Source organism: Onychostruthus taczanowskii, unplaced genomic scaffold (assembly GCF_017590055.1).
Source record: "Onychostruthus taczanowskii isolate IOZ18803 unplaced genomic scaffold, ASM1759005v1 scaffold97, whole genome shotgun sequence".
In the NCBI taxonomy this organism is placed as follows: domain Eukaryota; kingdom Metazoa; phylum Chordata; class Aves; order Passeriformes; family Passeridae; genus Onychostruthus; species Onychostruthus taczanowskii.
Genome location: NW_024507768.1, coordinates 1,495,885 through 1,509,315, shown reverse-complemented (window position 1 = coordinate 1,509,315; position 13,431 = coordinate 1,495,885). Strand labels below are relative to the sequence as shown.

Here is a 13,431-nt window from a genome sequence, read left to right as displayed (position 1 = left end):
AGCGCATTCAGCAACTGTGTGTGATTCATAAAGCCATATTGCATTCTTCCACCCTTGGCCTGCTGCTAACTTGTAAGAAATCTGGACCAAAAACTGCAACAAAATGGCTGCTATTCTCCAAGGGCTGTTCAGAGCCTCGTTACTCATCCCTTACTTGGGCAAAAATGACATTGAGTGCTCCTGGAGATGACAGCCTTAATTGAGTTCAATAGGAGTTTAGGCTGAGTAAGGCATGAGCAAACAAGTGTGCATTAGCCCATGAATAAAAAACCTGATCCACAAATGTTTAGGAACACATGTAACACTGAGCAGGGGAGTGCTGAGGGGGTCCCTGCTGCTCTGGCCTTGCCATTGGGGCAGGGGTCTGGCCACAGCATCCAGCACAACTGACAGCGATGCTGGGATGAGCTTGTTCAGGAGTGCAAAAATTCAAGGCTGGCACAGTGGTTTGTTTCCATTCTGCCTCTTAATTTTTATTTATTTTCCTCCTTCAGAAGTCCACAGTCCTTGTTTCTGCTATTTTTTTGTCCACTGGTGGGAACAGCAACTTCCTTTCTCAAATTATAATATAAAAGAGCTGCAAGCTACAACGCCATAAATAATATTTTCTTATGGCCAGAACATCCAAGTCTAGGCAACACACCAAGAACAGCTACAACATTGTAAAACTCCAACACTTCTCCAGAATGGATTCACTAATTAAAAAATTACTCCTTTTAAAAAGCAGTTGAAAAATATTGGCTTTCCCATTGACGCCTGTCGCTTGCTGCATCGAGGAGCCCATCGTGCAAAGCCACAGCTGAGCTAGCCAGCAATGTCTGCCTTTCCCTCTAAAAAATGTTCCCAGATAAATAGAAGGGGAGGGGGAAGGAAGAGAAGAACACCTCATTGCAATCACTTCTTTAATTAATTAAAGTTCTGCCACTTCAAAGCTGGAGAGAGATCCCCCAGGGCTGGCAGCTCGCTGGGAACAAACATCTCCAGCCCTTCCACTGCTGGACAAGGAGTTTCTCAGTGCTGGTCTCCCCACCCACCCCCCCAGGATGTACCAGCCCTTCCCTCCTCAGGCTGCCTGCCCAGTGGGGCATTTACCACCTGGAACCCACAGAAATATCTGTCAGCCTCCCCAGGAGAGCAGGGCTCAGAGCTGGGTGCCTGGAGCCCCCCAAAGCCCAGGGGTCTACGGAAGAGGGAGAAGCCAGAGGCTGGAGAAGAGCCCCCACATCCACCTTCCTGCTCATCAGCAGGGGATGAACCACGGAGAGAGCCACCAGCACTGCAGTGACACTGCTCCTGGCTGGCATGTGCTGTCAGCAGCGAGGTGGGGCCTTATTTTTTTCCTCCCCTTTGCCTTATAAGCACCTCTGCAAAAATAAAACTCATTTCCCAGGAGGTTCCCTTGAGGAGCTGACGACAGTCACCTCTGGCCACTGGCCACGTTTGTGCCCCTGCATGAGCACTTTGTGGGGTTAAATCCACGCCTACAGCACCAGCCCAAAGCCAGCACCCCTAAAACGAACCTTCAGAATCCTCAGAGTCTCACACTGCAGGGAAAACATCACCCCTGGGGACTGAGGAAACCCTTTCTCTAAGGAATACACAGACTTTGGACTCAAACACCATTGATAAGGCTCTTTCTTCTTCTTTTTTTTTTTTTTTTTATCTTTTCTTGCAGCAAGCATTCCTTTCACACCCACGCACACCCCAGCATCCTCAGCCATTGGTCTGCCGGCGCATCCGTCACACTTTCCGCCGGCCAAAGCAGATACACATTTCAACTGCTTCCATCCCTCATCTCCTCTGGTGTTAACAGCCAGCGCAAACAAAGGGCCCGAGTATCCATCGCCCTATTAAATTGTTTTCGTTTGTTTCTCCTGCCACAGTTGGTTTGCGTTAGAGGGTTTGTAGAAGGGATTTCGGGTGGGCGGCTGAGGCAGTGGCTGCTCTGACATCGGGTGACACTGAAGGGACACCCGTGACAGGGATGTTGCTGAACCTGAAGGGTTTGCAAGCAACAGTGGGCAAATGGAAAATGGAAACTTTTTGGGCGAGGGGATGGAGAATGAACCTGAGGAGCAGCTGGGATAACAGCAGCCAGAATTTGGGGAGCCCAAACCCCTCTCTCTCACCCGGCTGCTCCTTTTCTCCTTGCACTGGAGGAAATGGGGACAAGCATGAGCTCAACCGTTAGCTGAGCTCGTCCCGATTTCAAACAGATGTTGGGTTTGTGGCTGGATTTGGGCAGAAAGCTCTTGCTTTCCCCACATTTGCTGGCCATACCTCGTCAGGGACGCTGGCCCCGAACTGCTGGGGCCGGTTCTCCCTTCAGCTCACAAGATGTTCTCTGAGCTTTCTGCGTGGGTAATGGATGATGTCCCACGTGGGCTGGCTTGTCCCCAAGCTGTCCACCTCTGCCTGCCCCACCACACATCTGCCCAAGAAGCATGAAGGATTCATACAGCTGGGAAAGATCTCCACTCCCATCTGCAAAGCCACTGGGGCAGATGTTCACCAGTGGTCCAGCAGCTCATGGTTCCCCTGTCACTGTCATCTGTCCTCAGCTCCACGCTCCAGGCTCAGCCCATGGTGATGTTGCAACACTGCCCAGAGAGGATGAGCATCCCGCTTGCACAATCACATCCATCTCATCCATCTGCTCCTCAGCCTTTCTGCTGCAGCTGCCTCTCAGCTGCATTGACTTGGGGGGCTCATATCACCCCCAGAATGAGGGAACAACCCCTTTGTGTCCTGGGAAGGGAATCCTACGTGGTTCTGGAGTCAGTGTGTGAGCTGAGCAGGTGAGAAACAGCACCAGAGAGCTGAGGATGGCATTTCAGGGCTCCATGGCATGTCCCCGTTTTTTCTCACCACTGAATTAATCAGATTTGTTTGTGCAGCCAAATCCTCACCCCATAACTGGTGAAACTGGGGGCATGAGCTGTCCTGCTCCCAGCGAGCTGCCTCTCTCCAGCATCTGCTGACAGGGGATGGCACCTTCTGTCCCCCACCTCTCATGAGCACAGAGCACCAGTGAGGCAGCTGTGGGGACACCTGGAGGGGCATCCCAGGGTAAAGGGGCAGCGAGGGTTGAGGGCACGGGGAGCTGAGCAGGGCCCGTCTGGGTGCTGAGCGTGACTCAGCACCACACCACACCTCATGAGTCACTCCTCTGCTTCCTGGTGCACCCTGAGTTTTCTCTTCCAGGTCTCTCCTGGCAGCTGGGCCACCTGCCAGCAATGCAAGCTCTGCCTCACGTGCCTGCCAGCCCTCCCCTGCTGGCACTGTCACCCCTCGGCACGTGCCCTTGTGCTGCCGGTGCCAGGCTGCTTCTTAGGGCCCCAAATCCCCAGCAGTTTCTGGGCAGTGAGGTGAGACCCAGTGGGTACAAACACACCGTGGGCATCAGCCATCCGCTCACAGCGGGGCAAAACGGGGAAAAAGAGGGGCTTTGTGCTTGGTGGGCAAGGAGCTGGGATGGGGGCTTTGGCTGGGAGCTTAGGCAGAGCCCACCTGCACGTGGGCAGGGATGAGGAGATACAAAGTGAGGAGACCACCTACCCCCTTCTCACTGGGAGACTGAGCATAAACCACTTTAAACAAACAAAAAAACAAAAAAACAAAAAACCAAAAAACCCAAAGCAAAACAACAACAACAAAAAACACCAAAAAAAAACCAACAAAAAAAGCAGGGGGAGGGTGGAAGAGTTTCCAGGACCTGAGTCCAAAGGGATGAGGACAGGGATTGCAGTTAGCCTCATCTGCTGAATATGAATATACCTGGCTCTGCCATCACCCCAGCCCAGCGATTTGCCCCAAATTTGCCTGGAGAGGCAGGGTGGCAGCAGCTGGGTGAGCATCCCACAGCACTCGGTGGGCACCAGGTGCCTTGAACCACCCCAGGAACAGCCGTGACTGGAAGAAGGTGGAAGTGCAGGGAGCGGAACAGGACAGGGCTGCAGGAGCATCCGGTGGTCCCGGTGGTCCCGGTGGTCCCGGTGCTACTCGCAGGCCAGCTTCCCGTCGAAGCTGGAGAGGGCGATGGCGAAGGCCTGCACGGCGCACAGGGGGTAGTTGTAGTCCATGGTGAAGGCGTCGTCCGCCACCCGCCCAAACTGCATCACGATGTAGTCAGCTGCGGGAGAGAGGGCGAGCCAGCTCCGTCACCTGTGCCCCCAGCCTGCCTCTCCCTGTCCCTGTCCCCAGCGAGCCCACGCCGCAGCGGCCAAAAGAAGCTGCCCACGCACCCCCACCCCACCCCAGCCCGGGGCTCCTGTGCTCTACTGCAGCACAGATCGCCAAAATGCAGCCTTTTCCCGTGGTGCCTCCAGCACCCCCCTCCCTGGATGCCACAGCCCCCCAAGGGACAGGGACCCCACTCACCCCACCCCCCCTTTGACCGTGGGATTGCTGCTGCTGGAGGGCGGGTGACAGGAAATCTGTAAAAATAACCAGGGGCCCTCAAGAGGCTTTTTCTGTCCCGTAACCCAACACCCCGGAGGCCAAGGGCTTCTGACTGCGCCGGACAGGTGACGAGCAGCCGCATCCAGGCAGAGCTGCTGCCACCCCTGAGGGACCGTCCCCGAGGCTCAGTGCACCCCAGGGTGAGGCTGCCAGCAGTGTGCTGGGGACAATGCTCTGGGTTGGGTGGGTGGCTGGAGTGTGATGGGGGCTCAGCACCCCACAGCATCTGTCCTTGCCCTAAAGCTGCCTGGCAACAGGAGCCTCACACGCTGCCCCTGCCAGCGCCAGGGCCCAAGGGCAGCTCCTGCAGGAGACCTGTCTGGCTTCATCCCAGCTCCACAAAGGCAGGCAGGGCTCCAGAGCATGAAAAAAACTGAACTTCAACAAAAACACTGGGTGCTGGGGCCAGCTCATGAGGCAGTGCTCCCCCACCCTATCCCCTGTCCCAGCTTACGGTCACTGCTGTGCACGATCTGGAAATTTTTGACGGAGGCGTGGGTGACCCGGCCGTGGAAATTGAGGACGTAGGATTGGGTCTCGTCGTTCCACACTGGGGCTTTGTTGTGCAGCTCGATCACGTTGTCCATGTTCCTGTTCTGCCATCGCATCAGGAGGCCGTCGTTATCCTGGGGAGGGGCAAGAGGGAGGGGAGCAGAGTTGGGGTAACCCCTCCAGAGCCCTGCCACCTCCCTGTGGCATCCTGGGGGATGCTCTGCAACAGAACCCAGCTGGAAATGGGACCTATTATGGGGAAAAAGACACCATGTCTCCCATCTCCCAGGGACACCTTGAATTTTAGGGACACCTGAAAGCCTCTCCATGCCCCAAGATGGGTAAAATCCAAGGTGGTGCCCAGCAAATTCACCTCCCAAGGTATTTCTCTCAGTCTGGCCCCTGACTTACGTTCCGGGGCCGGATGGGCACCCTCTCACAGTCAGCATTCATCCCAGGGATGATGACAGTCATCTTCCGGGGGCCTTTGAACCCTAAAACGTTGGTCTCCTACAACAGAAACCCCTTCCCTAAAACCAGCCACCACCGCGGCTTACAGCCTCTCAGGGGGGCTGAACGAGGCCTCGGGGGTGGCTCCAGCCCACCCCACGTGTCTGCAAGCCCCAGTGGAGGGGTGCAGGGTGGGAACCCCTCTCTCCCTGCCCGGGAGAGGCGGGAAGGGGCTCCCTGTGTGGCTGCTCTTACGTAGACCACGGCCGAGAGCTCCTGCCGCACGTTGGACCAGTCGGCGTTGGCCCTGTCGGGGTTGGCGCCGTTGTCGAACACGGTGAACCTCGTCCCCATCAGGTTGGATCTGCAGCCAAGGGTGGGACGTGGCCGTGGCTGATGCCACCGAGTCCCCTCTGCCCCCTCTGTGGCCTCTCTCCAGGCACAGCCTTGGTTTTGGTCTGGCTGCGAACCCCCGGTGCTGCTCCCCGCCAGTGCCGACCTTCCCGCTCTTCAGTGGTTTTCTTGGGTTCAAGGAACCCCCAAATCGGGGTGTGACAGGGTGCTGCCACCACGGGGACCCCCAGCATTGCTGTGTGGCTGCTGGCAGTGCGGGCTGGGACTTGCCAAGTGCCTTTTCTAGCCATGACCTGTCTGCTGGGAGGAACCGGCCAAGCTTGTTTTCCCCTGTCAGCCCCCCACCACTCCTCAGGTCAGACACAGCAGTGGGAAATGCTGAATTTAACCTCCTGTCTGCGCCAGCCATAGCTTGGGACAGCCTGTAAGTCATGGAGTGGGAAAAGGGTGCTGCAGAAACGGGGTGCCACCAAGCTGGGGTGCCAGCTCTGCTCCTACCTCAGCTTCCCGATGAAGTTCTCTCCACCCCGTGACAGGTCAGTGGGGTCGATGGAGATGAGGTAGTTGGAGGTTTTGCTCTTCTTACGCTTTCTCCCAGCAAGGAGGAACACCTGGTAGAGCAGTGGGACCATGTGGGAATGGCACATTGTCACTGCCATTGTCACTGCTGTCCCCCAAGTCACTGCCATGACCTTGAGCAAGCCATGAAGATGATCCCCAAAATACTGTCTTCATTACAGGGCAGGAGGGGCTGAGCCCAGCCCAGCTTTAGCACGGCTCTGTAGCCACTGTCAGCTCATCCTCCCAGGCACCACCCACAGGAACTGCAGCAGAGGGGAGCAGCCTCATTCAGGGTGCACCAGCACAGCGGGGTGAGGCGAGCATCCCCCAAACCCTGAGGGTGCTCTCTGGGATGGATATCTCCATGCCCCCGCCCCAAATCACCTTCTTGTCATTGTCCAAGTGCAGGTAGTAGGTGGGGTAAAGCCCCCTGTCCATGCCCTTCTTGTCCCGTGTCACCCGGCACTTGACGGTGACGCCCTGCGGCGCCGGCTGCAGCACGAACTCCTCCAGGTTGTCCACCTCGATGACAGGGGATGGGGGCCTCTCCTCCTTCTGCTGCTGCGTGAGAGGGGATGGTGACCCCAGAGCCCCCCTCCCTCCCCACTAATTGCTCCTTGCTGTTCATCCCCCCCGGGCTCTGCAGCTGGTGGCTTTGGGGACACTCTGGTGGCTCTCAGCGGGGGATGCTGCAAATCTCCTGACCCGCCCTGAGGGGAAGAGCTGCTCTTCTCCCACCCTGAGGGGTTCCCCATGGCTCTGAGGGGTCTTTTGTACCTTCTTTGATTTCTTTGCTTTCCCCTTCTTGTTGGAGTTTTTCTGCTGGGCCTCTGGGGTCTCCTCCTCACTCTCAGCCCCTTTGGGAGGAACTGCTGGCAGGAACAGGTAGGGACACAGAAGGGAGAAGATCCTGACTCTACTGAGCCCCAAAATCAAGCTCAGCATAGACCAGTGCCAACATCAATGGCCTCTCCATGGCCAAGCTCACTGCACCCCCAGAAGCCCCCCCAGAACCCCCACCCCTCTTCTCCCACCCTGAGGGGTTCCCCATGGCTCTGAGGGGTCTTTTGTACCTTCTTTGATTTCTTTGCTTTCCCCTTCTTGTTGGAGTTTTTCTGCTGGGCCTCTGGGGTCTCCTCCTCACTCTCAGCCCCTTTGGGAGGAACTGCTGGCAGGAACAGGTAGGGACACAGAAGGGAGAAGATCCTGACTCTACTGAGCCCCAAAATCAAGCTCAGCATAGACCAGTGTCAACATCAATGATTGTAACCCGCTCTCCATGGCCAAACTCACTGCACCCCCAGAAGCCCCACCAGAACCCCCACCGCCCAGTGCTGGGCTCTCACCTTTCTTTTTGGATTTTCTCTCTTTTGGGGGGTCCCCACCAGTCTGAAAGAGGGATGCTGGGTTTTTCTTCTTCTCTGACCTAATGGGTTTGGTGCTGGAGTCGGAATCGTCCTCCTCATCGCTGCTGGTGGCGGCTGTGAGGGACAGGGGGACACGGTCACACAACACGGGTGATGCCACCAGGCGGCAGGACTGGCTGCCACCTCCTCCTGCTCATCCCATACCTTTCTTCTTGCTTTTCTTCTCCTTCTTCACCTGGAACACGGACATTGGCTCCTTCTTGGTGCTTTTGGCAGGTTTGGCTTTGCTGTCAGGGTCGCTCTTGTCTTCTGCTGGGACAGAGGAGCTGATGAGCAGCCAGCCAGGGGGACGGGAATGGGCAGTGATGGGGACAGGGTCGGAGCAGCAGGAAGGGCTGAGCTGGGGGGAGATCGCTTGGGGAGGGGGCGATGGCTCTGCAGCCCCCTGAGCCTCCGGGACAGTGAAGGCATTTTCCTGGTCCAGCAAGGCCAGATCCCAAAGCTGGGCTTAAGCCATCCCTGTCCCCTGCGCACTCACCCTTCGTCTTCAGCTTCTTCTCACCCCCGCCTGAGAGGGGCTCTTTGGGAAGCTTCTTCTTGAGCTTTTTCGGCGGGTTTTTATTCTCCACCTCTTCTTCCTCATCCTCCTCATCCTCAGCCGGCTCTGCCCGGAGGTGACCGCGGCATCAGCCAACAAAACACCCTTGGGCAGCGGGGTCCCCCAGCGAGGAGGGGCCGTGGCTGGCGGCAGCGGCCGGAGCGGGGCTCTCGCTGTCCCCGGCGGTGCCGGGGTCCGGCCCGGCCGTGTCCAGCCGCAGCCAGAGCGCTCTCTCGCGGCCGCAGCCGAGCCGAGCCGAGCCGAGCCGCTCCTCGCTCCCGGGGACAGCAGTGTCACCTCCCCAGGGAGTGTGCCACCCCACTCTGCCCCTCGATACCCGCTCCCCGAGCAAGGCAGCGAGCGCAGCTCCCCCGCCACATCCCCGCTCCTCCCAGGTCCGGAGCGGGGTTTAGGCAGAAAGCTCTGCCGGGGATGAGCAGAGCCCGGCAGAGCCCCGGCACAGCCCCGGGAGCACCCCCGGCGCTATCGGGACCTGGCACCGGGGCACACGAGGTGCCACGAGTCTGCAGAGGGGCGGGTGTTGGGTGTTGCCCCCGCACCTTGTGGTTTCTTGGAGCCCTTGGGCACTTGGGAGCGGGGAGCCAGGCTTTCCTTCTTCTTCCGAGGCTCCTTGGGGAATTTGGAGGAGGGGTCCTTGTCGCTTTCCTCCTCCCCCTTCTCCTCCTTCTTCTTCCTCACCTTCTTCACCCCTGCACGTTTCAAGAGATGCCCACGATGGAGAGTGCCTCGGGTGCAGGGTGGGGCGCCCCAATTCCCCGGGGGCTGTGGGGGGCTGTGCTCACCCTGTGCCGGGGCTGGGGGCTCCTCTGCAGCCCCTGCCTCACTCAGCTTCTTCACCCGCGGCCGCCGTGGTTTGGCCTCGGGCTCCAGCCCGGGCTCCTGCCTCTTCTTCTTCAGCTTCTGCCCTCATGGACGGTGCTGCAGAGGTGGTGCCAGCTTAAACACCTTTTCCCTTTACCAGGGAACCCCTGCTCCATCAGCACTGGGTTCCTTCCAGAAATACAGCCAGGCTTTCCCCCGGCCCAGCACGGGGAGCAGGGGACACACTGCCACCTTCCCAAGTGTCACTTACCGTGGGGCAGCCCCCCGAGGAAGGCAGAGGGAGGAAAACACAAAGGTTTGTTAGCAGACAGACAGAACACCTGCCCTGGGACAGCCCTGGAGGTGAGGGATGGGATGATGGTGCTGCTGTGACACCGTGTCAGCACAGAGGGACAAATCACACAGGGGACCCTGGCTGGGAGCCACTCTGGGCACCTGAGCTGGGACAGGGGACACAGGGAGGGGCAGACAGCCTGGACTGTCACCTCCATCAGCTCTCACACCCACAAGAAGCTCCTGTGCATGGCAAGGAGGTCAGCAGGAGCAAGGAAGCAGCAGGATTAGGCACAGCATACCTAATCCTGGTTAGCTGGGGCTATAAATAACCCCGATTTACCAAATACAGAGCATGTGGGTCAGCACCTGACTCTGGGCAGGAGGTATTTGGGGAGTGGGTGTCAGCTCAGGGCTCTCAGAAAGTGATCTCAGCAAATCCAGGTGTACCGAGGCTCCCGCTGCCCAACGGAGCATCTTCCCCCTCGCAGGGCTTTCCCTTCTCCCACGTGCTCCAGGGCAGCGTGTTTTGCAAAAAGTGGGATCCTGATGGATCCCTGTGATATCCCAGGACTGTGAATTTGGGGAGGGGGAGCTGGGGGCTCCATGGTGAAGCTAGGAACTGGCTGTTTTCTTCCGTGTCATGAGCTCACACAGAAAATCTCCTTTGCACCCCCTAATCCCTTAAGCAGCTGCAGGGTGGGCAACCACTCCCTTACTTAACAAAGCCCTTCAAGGAGGAGCTGCTGATTAAAAATTAAATTGGGTGGTGGATGAAATTGCTGCTGAGAGCCTTCCAAGGCTGGGGGGCACTGGGGGGCTGTTCTGAAAGGCAGGCAAGGGGGGTCTGGCTTCCAGGGTCATGGCCTGGGGAAAGTGAGTCACAGTTTACAGCTTAACTGAGGGGCTTAATTAAATTGTTATCTAAGAACTAGGATCCCTCCTCATGGGGTGCTTCAAAGTGGTGGAGGGGGGATTCAGAAGGATGCACAAAGAAGGGAGGGCTGTGGAATTGTCCCTACCCACCTGCTCAGGAGGGGGTTCCCAAAAATCATGCCCTCACAGGCTGCAGCACCCCAACAGAGCAGCCCCAAATTTGCCTTGGTGTGGGCTCTGGGGTTTGAGGGTCTCTGATGTCCCAGCCCTTGGGGACAGCCCACAGCAGGGGATGGTGGCACATGGGATGGAGGGGAAGGATTTTTTTCTCACCTGTTTGGGTTTGTGCTGCTGGGGGCTCCCCGGCTCTTCACTGGGGCTGTGGGGCACAGAAATCAAAAGGGTGAGGGCTTTCAGCCCTCCACAGACCCTGGGGGCACGAGATTGCCCCGATTTTTTGTAAAGGGGGAAAGGTCAGTCTTTTATTTGGTTCCAGCAGCATTTCCCTCTCTCGACTGGGTCGAGCTTGCCTGACATCATCCCTCCTAACAGAGCACAGGACAGGCTCTGCCTTGGCCGGGGGGGACAGCAAGGAGCTTAATTTGGGGATCCCCATCTAACAAACTTTTCCTCTCTGTAAATCAGTGAGCATCATCCCACCAACCCCCAAAGAAACAACACCATGATTAAACTGCTCACTGAACTGCGCTGAAATTGAAAACAGGAGGAAAAGGAGCTGGAGGAGAGGGGAGTACGCTGGGGGTGTCCAGGACATCTCCCACCCCATGGATGCCACACTGCAGATCCCACCCCGTGGATCCCACAGTGCAGATCCTCCCCATGGATCCCACAGTGCAGATCCACCCCATGGATCCCACAGTGCAGATCCCACCCCATGGATCCCACAGTGCAGATCCCACCCCATGGATGCCACAGTGCAGATCCACCCCATGGATCCCACAGTGCAGATCCCACCCCATGGATCCCACAGTGCAGATCCACCCCATGGATCCCACAGTGCAGATCCCACACTGCAGATCCCACCCCATGGATCCCACACTGCATATCCCACCCCGTGGATCCCAGGGGGTTGTTCTGAAAGGCAGGGAAGGGGGGGATCTGGCTTTCAGGGTCATGGCCTGGGGAAAGCTCAGCTGTAAACCCAGTGGATCCCACCCCACAGATCCCACCCCACAGATCCCACCCAGCCCCCGGCACCGACCTGTCGGCAGCCCAGACCTCTCTCAGGATCTCCGTCTGCAGCGGCATCGCTCCCGGCCCGGCTCTGCACGGCCCGGCCCGGCACGGCACGGCACGGCACGGCTCGGCTCGGCTCGGCTCGCTCCTGCCCTGCACCCCTAGCAGCCCAGGGCCATGGGCTCAGTCCCAGCCAGAGCGGCCTCGGCCGCCTCCGCAATCTCCGGGCTGGGCGGAGGAGAAGGGAAAGGAGGGAGAGCAGGTGGAGGAGGCGATTAACTTTATTTCTCCTGAAACTCGGTTAATAGGATTTCAGGGGCTGGCAGGCAGGCTTGCCGGGAGAGCAGCTGGTAGGGAGTAATCGCGGGGAAAGGGGGCTCTGCAGGAATGCAGGGGGTCAAAGACCCCAGACCTTTTTGGGGTGCACAGGTTCCCCCCTGGCTGGTTGGGGTCCCTGGCACGGCACAGCCCGTGGGCAGAGGAGCAGCTCTCTGACTGTGTTTAGGTTATCCTCCCTGTGTATCTTTGTTTTTCACCCAAAAGTGTCTTCTTGGCGGGTGAAAAGCAGGATTTGGGCTGTTTTGTGTGAGTTCACATGGAAAGCCCATGCAGGGGAAGGCAGCATCCCTGCTCCGGGTGGTGCTAGGGGTTTCTGTACCGAGCACGGCTCTGCCCTGACCCTGTCCCACGTCCCGAGGTCTCTCTGGATGTGTTTCACAATCTCCTGCTCACTCCTCCCCTGCTCACCACTTAACTGCTGCTGTTCCTCCTCAGAGGCCCCATGGACGCTCTCGGGTTGCAAAGCCAGACAAGCCAAGTGTCCCCAGTGTCCCCAGCGGCCCCTCGGCCTTGGCCAGCCCACCACGGTCCCCCCAAAACCCCCAGCCCGTGCTTGGTGCCACTAGATGGCATTTGAGCACTGCACACCCACCGGCACCGGGATCTTCTTAATCCTCCTTACAAAACCCTCCTGGTTTCCCTTTCATCTCTAAACCTCATCACCCACACGAGTTCCATTTCTCTTCCAAGGGACAGAAAGGCACCAAGCCAAAATAAACTGAAAAATCTGCTTAAAAACGGGGAGCAAGCCCAAAAACTACAAAGCAAGTTTCACTCCTCCCCTGCTCACCACTTAACTGCTGCTGTTCCTCCTCAGAGGCCCCATGGACGCTCTCGGGTTGCAAAGCCAGACAAGCCAAGTGTCCCCAGTGTCCCCAGCGGCCCCTCGGCCTTGGCCAGCCCACCACGGTCCCCCCAAAACCCCCAGCCCGTGCTTGGTGCCACTAGATGGCATTTGAGCACTGCACACCCACCGGCACCGGGATCTTCTTAATCCTCCTTACAAAACCCTCCTGGTTTCCCTTTCATCTCTAAACCTCATCACCCACACGAGTTCCATTTCTCTTCCAAGGGACAGAAAGGCACCAAGCCAAAATAAACTGAAAAATCTGCTTAAAAACGGGGAGCAAGCCCAAAAACTACAAAGCCAGTTGATTTTTTGGGGGGTTTTTTTGGTGTTTTTTTTTTTTTTTTTGGGTTTTTTGTTTTTTTTGTTTTTGTTTTTTTTTCCTGTTGAGATTATTTCCTATGGAAAATGTGGCTTGGGCTGCCCCCAAAGGACTTTTTTGCCCTGCAAGGAAAAATGAAAAATCCATATTTTGCAGAGGCCCTGGGTCTCACAGCAGCCTCCAGGGAGGTGCATCCCATGGTGGTAGAAAACTCAAGAGCTGGATGAGCAGCTGGAGCAGCTGTGCCACTGCTGCAGGTGGGAAAACAGACAGGCTTGAGAAATGATGCTTCAGGTAGCACCTGATGGGACTGGAGAAGAGGAATTTTAACCAAATCTGGCTTAGTCTGCCAAGATTGTGGAGGGGGGTGTAAAAGAGGGGTGGGCAGTCCTAATACCCCACTGGCTCAGCTTTCTGTTCTCTCCCCACCCTCGGTCAAGGGGCACAAATG

The 13,431-nt window shown here is 57.4% G+C and overlaps 1 protein-coding gene and 1 long non-coding RNA gene across 2 annotated transcripts; both read right to left on the bottom strand.

Moving 5' to 3' along the window:
* Positions 1-465: 465 nt before the first annotated feature.
* Positions 466-8,921, bottom strand: TULP1 (TUB like protein 1). Its single transcript, XM_041427184.1, has 11 exons — positions 8,844-8,921; positions 8,224-8,349; positions 7,890-7,994; positions 7,665-7,799; positions 7,392-7,483; positions 6,703-6,879; positions 6,256-6,368; positions 5,659-5,767; positions 5,365-5,463; positions 4,916-5,087; positions 466-4,132 (listed from the first exon to the last, which is right to left on the bottom strand). Exons 3-11 carry the CDS (start codon positions 7,933-7,935, stop codon positions 3,999-4,001), a joined length of 1,077 nt encoding a protein of 358 aa, XP_041283118.1. The 5' UTR covers positions 7,936-7,994; positions 8,224-8,349; positions 8,844-8,921; the 3' UTR covers positions 466-3,998.
* Positions 8,922-9,098: 177 nt separating this feature from the next.
* LOC121348041 lies at positions 9,099-11,688 on the bottom strand. The gene is made up of 3 exons (XR_005954316.1): positions 11,498-11,688; positions 10,609-10,654; positions 9,099-9,222 (listed from the first exon to the last, which is right to left on the bottom strand). It is a non-coding gene; the product is annotated as an uncharacterized LOC121348041 (long non-coding RNA).
* Positions 11,689-13,431: the final 1,743 nt, after the last annotated feature.

Bases quoted from the DNA above. Each gene is read 5' to 3' on its own strand.
- TULP1 (XM_041427184.1), bottom strand. From the start codon at position 7,935: ATGTCCGTGTTCCAGGTGAAGAAGGAGAAGAAAAGCAAGAAGAAAG. The intron at 7,800-7,889 runs GTATGGGATGAG...TGTCCCTCACAG, and splicing joins GAAGAAAAGCAAGAAGAAAG to CCGCCACCAGCAGCGATGAG. The intron at 5,768-6,255 runs GTAGGAGCAGAG...CCTTGGCTGCAG, and splicing joins AACTTCATCGGGAAGCTGAG to ATCCAACCTGATGGGGACGA.